The 11,318-nt window shown below is 42.3% G+C and overlaps 1 protein-coding gene across 1 annotated transcript; it reads left to right on the forward strand.

Annotated features, from left to right (window-relative positions):
• The first annotated feature begins 42 nt into the window (after window positions 1-42).
• Window positions 43-8,037, forward strand: LOC106887527 (heterochromatin-associated protein MENT-like). The gene is made up of 8 exons (XM_014941113.1): window positions 43-102; window positions 1,365-1,541; window positions 2,472-2,558; window positions 2,946-3,083; window positions 3,627-3,744; window positions 4,454-4,596; window positions 5,907-6,074; window positions 7,141-8,037. The coding sequence occupies exons 2-8, from the start codon at window positions 1,374-1,376 to the stop codon at window positions 7,552-7,554; spliced, it is 1,236 nt and encodes a 411-aa protein (XP_014796599.1). The 5' UTR covers window positions 43-102; window positions 1,365-1,373; the 3' UTR covers window positions 7,555-8,037.
• Window positions 8,038-11,318: the final 3,281 nt, after the last annotated feature.

Consider the following 11,318-nt stretch of genomic DNA (forward strand, 5'->3'; position numbering starts at 1 on the left):
GTCCAAGCAGTACTATATTTCTAAACGTATTCATTGCTTAACACACAAACGCTGGACCTGACCGAGGACAAGACCTAAGCCATCTCTCTCACGGGATCAGAGGTAAATATTTAAACCAATTTAACTAACTTTTCTGATGCTTTTAAAAAGTAATCTGTGGGTTGCATGACTGTACAGGTGAATTATAATATACTGGTGTTATAGTGCATTATTCTTGCCTCATGTTTTTCTAGATGTCAATCCTTACAGAAAATAAATCTATCAGGCTAAGGAAAACTGCTAATTTGGGGCAGAACTGATGACAAGAAGGAAAGTTTTCTTAGGGCAGTAGCCATATTAATCAAAACTTCAGTTTGATAAACAAGTTCCACACTTTAGGTGAAGAAAAGGCCATTTTCATTCTGCAAAGGCACAGCACTTCACAATATCAGGCCAGGGACTCTGATGAATACTCATTAGCATAAAACAGAGACATTTCTATTTTGATGCTCTCTTGGTTGTGTTCTCCAAGGAAAGAAAATCACTCTGTGGTACAGATTTGGTACTGACAGCACACTGACTGCCACAAGAGCTGTAGTGCAATCAAACACATAATATTAATATTGATATTAATAGTAATACTAATGATGATGACAATAATGACAACTTTTCTGGTCTTTTGACTAGAAAACAACTTGAGAGAGGTACCACTGGGCAGATACATTAAATACTGGAATACTCATAACCTCAAGGAATCTGCCAGTTTCTTGGGAAAATAAAATTGCCGGAACATACAGAAGGCGTGGTTGGTACACAAAATGAATAAAATTCTATCAATATAAAAGCAAATAACAACTTTGCTATTCATGATACTAGTCAGAACAGGTGGCTGGCCAGGAACAGCACACAATCCTAAGAATTATGCCTACATTCTTTCTCAGTATCAGCTCCCTATTCTACACAGATTCAAAATGAAGCAGTGGGAAACTCAGGTGTGTTGTGAATCTATGTACTAAAACTGCACTTAAGTTCACTTGGGAACATAACTTTGATAAATCACTAGTTAAGGATGAAAAGGAAGGCAGGTTACAAATCTGCACATTGCTGAAAACCAAAGGCAGAAAGAAATACAAAGAAAACTGCAGCTGTATAAAAGAGGACATACATATACTTATAGGAAAATATTATCTGGATAACAAAAAACCTAAAAGAAATTGCTGCTCCTAAAATGTGGCAAACGGTATCTTTGTGGAAGATAAAACATGCAACTAGGCTATTAGTTTTAGTGGGTGCCAAGGCATTGTGTTGCACATATAACAGTTTTGCAGTGTGTACGTAATTTTAAACATCAGAATAGTACAATTCTGTCTGTTGCCTCTTTCCAGGTTGTAGCAATGGAACTGGTCTCAACATCAATTGGCAAGTTCACAGTTGATATTTTCAACAAGCTGAATGAGACCAACAAGGGCAAAAATGTTTTCTTTTCCCCTTGGAGTATATCATCTGCTCTGGCTCTGACCTACCTGGGTGCAAAAGGCAAAACGGCAACAGAGATGGCAGAGGTAGGTTGCTCTATGAAACATACACCCCATAAATACCCATCTCCTGTACTGGCTGCAAATTTAGTGTTAGATAGAAAAAAAATGTCACCACAGTGAGAAGGAACCAAGGCAGACCTCAGAATGTAGAAGCGAATAATAAATTTTATTAATTTCATAGCAGGTGCCCCACTTCTTCACTAACAGAAAGTGTCCTGTGGGTATCACTCGCTGAGCACAGAGGTTCTCTGAACCCAACTTCTTCTAAGTTATTCTGGACCTTCTAAGTTATCCTGCGGTTCTATGATTCTGTCACAGATGGGATACTCCCTTTGAGAAGCAAACAGGTGGCACCAGTAGTTCCTAGCTAATTGGCAGGAGGCTTGCAGATCGCAGCACCCTCCCTCCCTGGCCAGAATGCATCTTTCGTTCCTGATTTATGCTTTTCAGAACAACTGCCTGACAACCCAGCAGGAAAATAGGAAGGGCTTTGATATCTCCACAGCCCCCAACCCAATCCTTCTTAGTGCCACATGGGTACATTGCTGGCTCAAAGGCAGCTGTGGTGCCCAGCTCTGCCCACCTCTCTCCTCTATGTCACCACACTCCCATTCAGATGCCTTTGTACCAGTACCATGAGGACAACCATCTGGGTTTGCACAAACACATTGCTATTGCTGAGAGCAATAGCTGTTGAAGGGAGTTCAGCCTTGCAGCACGCAGACAGGAGCGCTGCGTTGAAGCTCAGGGAGGGAGACAGCGCTACTCATTGTTACTCTACAGGATTTATGTATACTGCAGCTTCACCATCCCTTTGATTAGTCACCTAAGCATCAGATAGCACAGTAATTTATCATACGGAGAAAAAAAAGGCAACCATTTGATCCCCATTTGGCTTTAAGTCACACCAGTTGCTTCACGTCTCTTTCTTACCTTTGGAAACTCTGCTTGCAGGTTCTTCATTTCACTCAAGCAGCAAGAGCTGAAGGTTCTTCTTCTGTGGCCAGACCTTCCCGTGGGAGACCAAAGAGAAGAAAAATGGTATCTATTAGAACTGAAATCCAAAGATAAAGAATCTCCAGAATCACAATGTCCAGATACAGCTTTAGAAGTCCAGTATTTCTTGTCTGCACCTCTCTTTAAAGTACAAACCCCAACATACATCACAATAGGTTCATGTTCAGTTCCTTTCATTCAGACTCCCAAAAGCATGGAAGGACAAGTCACTGGGGTGGTCTGGAAGGTTTGCTATATGGCAAGTCAGTTAATCCAGTCATAAACAGACTGCAAATTGCAGTGACAGTAAACTAACTTAGAAAAGTAAAAAGAAAGAGGAACCCAAATCCCTCTCCCACATACATCAGTTAGCATGTTTTGAAAACTTTATGCAAAAATGCAATTGCTGAATGCATGCTTTCTCTTCCCAAGGATCCTGAGCACAAGCAAGCTGAAGATATCCATTCTGGCTTCAAAGAGCTCCTGACTGCCATCAACAAACCCAGAAGCAGCTACTCGCTGAGAAGTGCCAATCGCATTTATGTGGATAAAACTTTCCCATTATTGCCTGTAAGTTAAATCTCAGAGAGGAGTATGACAAGGTGCAAAAAAATATTTCTCATTTTAATTACTTGTCGTCAATAGAACAGGTTTGAAGCTGACTGGATGCCAGTGATAAACTTAACTGGAAGACACCAGTCGGTCTGCTCACAGTATTTAAGAATGAATTGCCATTTGACTGTAGTGTAGGGATTTCTTTTCATGCAATATGGTTTTATTACTGGAACCCCCAATATTATAATTGTAAATGGGACATTAAAATAAGCACACCTGTGAGACGTGCACAGCCTTCCTTGCTTCTCCAAATAAAAGTGGGAACAAAAGAAGGGAATTTTCTGTCCTTGGGTTATTCCTTAACTGTTAACTCACAGTCCAACAAAGAGTAACAAGCAAGATCCTGCAGTCCCAAGAAGCAAGTCCAAGCAAGTCCCAAGAAGTCCCAAGAAGCCCCAAGAAGCTATCAAAAAGTCCAAGAGCTAACAAATTCCCTTTGGGACTGAAAAATCAGTATACTATAGGGGTTGGTTTGGGTTTTTTTTTTCTATTTTTCAGACATACATACAGCTCAGTAAGAACTACTACAAAGCAGAGCCACAGAAGCTTAACTTTACTACAGCACCGGAACAATCCAGAAAGGAAATCAACACTTGGGTTGAAAAACAAACTGAGGGTAAGCTGAGCTCAACTCCAGCACCTTTACTCTCCTATTAAACCAGCCTGACATTTCCCTTGGGCAGGTGCCCTTGCTTCCCCATCCGCTACTGCAGCAGCCAGGTCATGCCTTCTGATGTGGACAGTGAGCAGTGGGAGGACACAGAAAGAGCAGCAGCCTTAAGCAGATCCAAATACCTGATCCAGACCTCAGTGAGCTCCTGGGGGAGACTCCCACTGACTCCGCTGTGCTCTGCATCACCTGGTCCTCAAGCACAGCTGCAGCCCTGGCGCTGCACCCAGGTACCACAGGCAGAGTAGGCAGAGGGGAGAAACACCTCTGCCTGCTGGTGTGCTCCAAGGCAGCTGGGATGCCTACCTAGCTGTACCATCCCACACTGGCCAGAGGTGCTGGTCTCCTCTCATCTGGGGTAACCAGCTGGCGAGGCAGTACATACATGGCTTCTGCTTCTAGTTGCTTGCCATGAAGTTGTGACATGCTGGGGGGAAGGAGTCAACCCTGTCAGGTAGCCAGGAGAATAGCTACCAGCAAACACCTTTGGAAACCGTAAGCAAACTAATTGATTTATATCAGGGGAGTATTTTAGGGAGTAGGGCACTGAGGCATGGAGTATTTCACCAAGGAGTTGAACTGAGATAAAAATCAATCATTTCATGTCCTCACTGTGCTACACTGGAATGAAACCTAACTTTTCCGATTTCAAAAGGCAAAATCAAGAACATGCTGGGTTCACGAGATGTGTTAAACTCCACCAAGCTGATCCTGGTAAATGCCATTTACTTCAAGGCAGAATGGGAAGTGAAATTTCTGGCAAGAGATACAGATACGCAACCCTTTCGACTGAGCAAGGTAAGCTCCTCTGGTATCCTTCTTACCATAAACAGCATGGTGACAACAGCTACTGCTGAAATCTTTCCATTTCGTAAGCCTTTTAGGTATCCCTGTGGTAACTAGGCTCTCTGTGCAAAGCTGGTTACAGCAAAATGTGTCAGTGCTCAGCTCACTGCAACATTAAGATGCTGCTCAGGTAAATGTTAGTGAGCTCCAAATAACAGTTTCTATTTCCAAAAGCACTAGAGTCACTTAAGACCTTTTTGCAAAACAATGCTAAAAGGGCTCTGTTGTGGAAATGTGATTCTGAGAGTCTAAGCTTCATGGACAGGAACTCCATGCCATGTCATGGGTGAGTACGGTACCTGGGCCTCTGTACTGTGCAGCCTGGCAAGGCCCAAATATATCTGCTCAGGTACAGCTGCAAAAGGGTATTCTGAAAGGGTACACGGTTGGGCAAGGGTAGAAGAAATGTTAATAGCATGTATCCAGAAGAGACATCAATGAATTCACATCAAAATACAAGAGCTCGGTACAATTCCCATGAACTGTACCTTCTGCCGTATTCTGAATCATAGAATGGTTTGGGTTGGAAGGGACCTTGAAGATCATCGAGTTCCAACCCACCTGCCCTTGGCAGGGACACCTCCCACTAGACCAAGTTGCTCAAAGCCCCATCCAACCTGGTCTTGAACACTTCCAGGGATGGAGCATCCACAGCTTCTCTGGGCAATATTTAATCTAAATCTATCCTCTTTAGATTAGCAGATATACACTGTCTGCTTCCCTGAATAAAGGGACGCAGACATCAAGAGAGGTTACATACTCCTGCAAAGGTGACTGCTCACCAGGAACTCCCCTCATCATGAGCACCTTTGCTCAGACATTAAAGTTACCTTTTGTTAAGGGTTGTGACATAAAGAGCAATAAGTTTTTCTTGACAGAGGAGACCACAGAAAAACTGCACATCAGTCATTCTCTTAAACCATAGCTGTTTCTCTGCCGTAGCGTTGTAAGGAAATAACCCATACCTGGTCCATCCCCCTAATCCTTGCAGACTTTTCTAACTCTCTTCCTCCCTCCTCTGTGGGCTGCTGAGCACATTTTGGGGAGAGGATAAAATTAGTTAGTTCAGCCCTCGATAAAACGCTCTGGGACAAATGCCAAGATAAGCAATATTTTCCAGTCAAGAAAAGATTTGGAAAACAAATGACAAATCACTAATATGAAAGCTGCTTACAAAAGTTTCCTCTCCCTCTACTGCACTGAGTCACCATCATCCTGCTTCTCAAGGAATGATTACTTACTTATAAGTAAATACTTTACAGAACAAGACCAAGCCTGTGAAGATGATGTACATGAGAAATACATTTCCAGTTCTCATCATGGAAACAATGAATTTCAAAATGATTGAGTTGCCATATGTGAAACGTGAACTCAGTATGTTCATCGTCCTTCCCGATGACATCAAGGACAGCACTACAGGTCTCGAACAGGTAACAAAGTATGCTACATCCATTTTGTATCACCACTCAGTCATTAAAAAAAAAGTAAAAATGGATGGGCTGGTGACCTTATCTCTCCCTCTGAGGACATGCTGTTTGGTCTCCTCCACTGGCTGAATTAAGTTCCTTTAATACCTATCCAATCCCAAGAAAGTTCCTCCACACTGAGTGCCCTTAGTTTCCTAAGAACTGAAGACATTGAAGGCTGTGCATAATCAGATGCTTAGCTCTTCAATAGCCCCATGACTAACACCCAATCCTACATGATCTGCAAGGGTTAAATCTCCCTTCACTGCACATCTTGGAGGGACAGTACTGCACAAGTACTCACAGCCTCTTCCTGAGATATCAGACAACTCTTCTCCATGACCTGGAAGTTTATTCACCATCTTGTTCTCATTTTGTTTGCCCCCACACACATTTGTTTGCTGTCTGAAAACCTAGGATTTTTGTGAGACTCCATTTGCTGCCATAATGAGATCTGCCCCTGGAGTTACTACAGTTGCAAGACTGTTAAATTCTTGGCATCTGTTGTGTCAAGAATACCATTCATTTCTCTCCTCCATTTGATCTGAGCTGAACCCTGGTGACATAACACACAGGACACAGAGAGGCAGTGAAAGATTTTGCTGGAAGTGGTTTGTCTTAAAATTGCCAAGGAAATACGTGTGATATTAACACCTGTTTCTATGGAACCGGACCAAACCACCTGCCGCAGAGCTGGCAATCTCCCAGCAATTTTCCTTACATCAATACTGAATTGAAAGAGAGGAAAGAACTACCTCAGGGGATGGCAGCCACAGGTGTTGAGCGCCCTGACTTTCTTTTGCAATGAATTTGGCAGGGGTGGTGCTCAAAACCATTGAGTCTAAAATGTTTGTTGCACACCCTGCCTCTGATCACCAGTAAAATCAATTTATATTTCATGCTTTCAGCTAAATGCTAAATTTGTCATTTAAAAATTGTTTAACTCATTAAATTGCCATAACATCGATTAATTAATAGTTAATTGGTTTTCCCTTGCAAACATCAATTCCTTTTCTTTTTGAAATGACAGCTGGAAAGAGAACTGACATATGAGAAACTGTCTGAATGGACCGAATCCAAGAAGATGACCGAAACTCTTGTGGATCTGTACCTACCTAAGTTCACAATGGAAGAAAGATACGATCTCAGTGATAAACTGATCAGCATGGGAATGCACAGTGCCTTCAGCAGCAATGCTGATTTCAGTGGAATGGCTGAGAAGGGTGGTGTGATGATCTCCAAAGTTTTTCACAAGTCTTTTGTTGCAGTTGATGAGAAAGGCACTGAGGCAGCTGCTGCTTCTGCTGTAAGTATAGTACTTACAAGTGCAAATATCAGCCAGGCTCTGATGTTTAAGGCTGACCACCCTTTCTACTTCTTCATCAGACACAACAAATCCAAGAGCATCCTCTTTTTTGGCAGATTCTGCTCTCCTCTAGAATGAGTTATTACTTGCTCCCAGACAGTACCTAAGGTTCACTGTTCAACGGAACAACGTGATCTGCAGTTTTAGAAGCTCAACCTTAACCCATGCAGCAATACGTAGTGAAAGTGTACGTCCCTTTTCTCCCACCCCTCCCCACCCTGCCCCAAGTAAGGCAACACCCAGAGACCACCCTGCGCCTCAGAGACCATCTCTCTACTGCTCCTTTCCATCATTCTAATGAGACAGTGCTACCCAGAAAACAGAGTGCAGAATTTTGCTCACTTGCATCAAACCTGCTTTGTTGTTCAAGAGTAAGGTGGAGCCATAAATCTGCACACAAGCCATCATCTAGCCCCATGCCAAGTGCTGACTTCAAGGGAATTGCAGTTAATCCTCTTGAATCTCCCAGAGAGGAAAAAACCCTGAAAGAAAAAAAAAAAAAAAAAGAACTTGCTGAAATCTATATGCTCTCTTTTCCTCACTGGGAAACCTGCACTTGCATTACAATGCAGTTTCCTTATATACCTTTCAAATGACTGTTGGAAATTAACAAAATTTAGTACAAACCTAGAATAATCTCAGAATGCCCCTCACCTTCCCTGTCTCACTGTGTGTATACAGACACATTGCATTCATTCTCTCCTGCCTTTGCAACTTCATGAAAAAATGTGACAATGAGGGAAAATGGTCCAGCCCTTAGTGCTTAATGTCCAACTTCTAATCACCTTGCATTTTTTCCTCATTTTTCTAAGCTTTGTAGGTTAAGGATGCTGGGAGTTTGAACCAGCAAAAATGCTAAGAAAACTATGCGCAATGTGCTTCTTGATATCTATTATTGATGTGCAATCTAAACCATCCAGAATTCAAATCTGCTTCCTCTTTTTAATTTAACCTAATTATATCTGTTTCCTGGCTAATAACTGCCCAGTTTCCTTGCTATCTGCACTGCTGATCAATGTCTGATTTATGCAATGATTTATGATGAATTACATAATTTGTGAGTGCATCTCAACTAAGATAGTCATGGTATTGACAGAAACACCAGTGCGATTTTGACTGATGCTTTACTTCATATTTTACCATGATCTGCATTTAATCCAATAAATGAACTTGGAGTTGTGTTTGTGCTATCACGTTTCCATTCTCACCATTCCAAATTCACTGCAAATTATCTGCATTGATAAAGCTGACACGCTTAGTTTTATTCTCCCTAGTCTTCAAACAGCCCCAAGAACACTGTTCAGTATGTTATCCTAGGCATTTACTAAACATTTCAAATCAAATTAAACATTGTGATGAGCAAGTTTTTCCTCACTGAGTCAAGCCATTTGTGGGAAAATAATGGAAGACTGGCGAGGAGGATTGTAAAAACACTCAACTGACTTGCAGCTGGGGCAGCAAAAACACACATATCATACTAATTGTTGTTTAGCCTTGTATGTTGGACAGTCTGTGTTTAGATAACACAGATAAGACTTAGAGGCACCCTATCGAACATGCTTGACGTTCCTGCCCTGATGTGGGAAAGACCAAAGCAGAGTGGTAAGATATGCCTGCATGAATCCCTGATATACAGGTGAAAACAGCAGGTTCGGTGATCCTAAGCATGGACTGAGCACAGCAGTGCCTGAGTCCCCACTTGTGTGACTCTCCCTGAGTGCTGCTTCAGGGATCCCCCAGTTTGTGAGGTAATGAAATTAGATTTACTCTTTGCATTTTATCCATGGTTTTGTGGTTGTTCCTGCATCCTGCCTGTACTGGCACACGCATTTCGATTTTCCTGTTTAAGCATTTCATTTCCCATTTTTGACGACTGCTTCTTGCACTATCATCCCCCCCTGGGACCTACTCAGGAGGCTTGTTTCCCTGTCACAACACACTAGAAATAAAAAGTCTGCCTAGAGCCTATAGCCCAGAAGAGCAGCTTCCAAACATCCCTTTTGCTCTGTAGAATAGTGAACAAGCAATGCTGCACTGGCAACATCAGTTCCCTCTGTTGGCTTGGGAGGGCAGCAGTTGTGCTTTCTTGTGGCCATAAGGAATAGTATAAAGCTTTGGAGCTATTGTGGGACTCGATAACCACATGTCAGAGATCATTATCTAAGGCAACAAGATTTGAATGTAGGAGGGAGGTCCTGTAAAAACATTTACTCTCAGCAGAATTCCACCTATAATTACAACTCACTCCACCTCCACAAAACCTATGCTATTTAGAAATACATCTCCACCCAACAAAGTATACCTGCATCTTCTTCCCTGTACAAAGTGCTGCTTCTAAAATCAGTGCCCTCCCTTGCCTGTAACCTGCAGCACAGGGTTCAGCTGTCTGTCATCCAGGACCTACCTTGCTGCAGCCCAGTTGTGTGCTACTGACTCAGCTTTACTAAGAAGTTTATTTTTTAGGTGTGGAAAAGCACACAAGTGAAGGCCATGCAAAAAAAAAAAAGAAAAGGAAAAACATGAACAGAGAAGTTATTGTCAGGATGGAGTAGTCAGCATAGCAAGGCTTCAGGAGCAGAAAAACTTGCATAAGGGCGTAAAAAATCACAATTAAAAAAAATGTTGAATTCCTAAATTGTGTTTACCCAGTTTGAAGAGTCACTGCATGTAAGAGCAAAAGTTGTCCAAAGAGATGGGAAGAGTGCCGTGCCAGACCAAATGAAAGGTCTTCCCATGCTAATTTTTGGGCACCCCCTCACTCAAACCACCCTGCAGAGCTCTGCAAAGCAACACCTGTGTGTCTCTGAGGAACTACAGCCCAGTGTCCGCCAGCTGGTGAGAGCTCTAAAGGGTCAAACAGGCTGGTTTTGGTACAAAGCTGCTCCCAGTCTCAGCTTTGCTTGGGAGATGATGCCAACAGCACCCCCTCCAGTATAACACATACTTGGGATGCAGGTAAAAATGTTGAAAGAGAAGGAAGAGAATCCATCCAGAGGTTAACACCCTTTAGACCAAGCAACGCTGGAAGCTGCTTCATTTTTGCCTCCCCGTACTATTTTCATGGTAACTAGTGTCTGGCTCTCAAGTCAGGCTAACACTTACAGAAATACAGAATCGTTCAGGCTAGAAGTGACCACTTGAGATCGTCTGGTCCAACACCTTATGCAAGCAGGGTCAGCTAGTGCAGGTTGCATTCATCTTTGTAAAATACTCAAAGGTAGCCAAGTAATAGGTGCTACATGACTGCTTTTCCAAATAACTGCTCTCAAGAAACCCCGGGTTTGTCCTGTATCATCAAAATTTCAGGTCCACAAGCTCCTCCTTGAAAGGTCCCAGGACTTTAAAAACTAAAGAAAGAAGTATCTACAGGACAGTGCTGAGATAAGCCTCAATACAAACACATTGTGAGCATAGACTGCAAGTCAGCTAGTGATTCTATGCCTGTCAAGACACATTACATTAACAGGGTTTCTGCTTATCCTACAATGAAAGACGGGGCTTTTGTCTCCCAGTGCAAATCTCAGCATCATAAAATAATCCCTGGCACCTCTGTGGCAGCTGACCTCATGACAAGCAGAAATGGCAGATACAGCACACAATAATAAAATCCAGTGTGCTGGTGTACTGTTAGTATTCAAGACGAGGACACAGAAAAAAAACCACCCTGCTTTAGAACTGAAATGAAAATGCATCCATATTTTTTAAGGTTCTGTTCTTCCACCAGTAACAGGCACAAGAAAATCTCTTTTAAAGATATTTTAATGTTATTTATAGTCCAATCCTTTAGCTCTGTTGCAACAGATGTAATAAATGCTCTCATTTTCTTCCTGGAGGACATATCT

Source organism: Calidris pugnax, unplaced genomic scaffold (assembly GCF_001431845.1).
Source record: "Calidris pugnax isolate Ruff unplaced genomic scaffold, ASM143184v1 scaffold8, whole genome shotgun sequence".
In the NCBI taxonomy this organism is placed as follows: domain Eukaryota; kingdom Metazoa; phylum Chordata; class Aves; order Charadriiformes; family Scolopacidae; genus Calidris; species Calidris pugnax.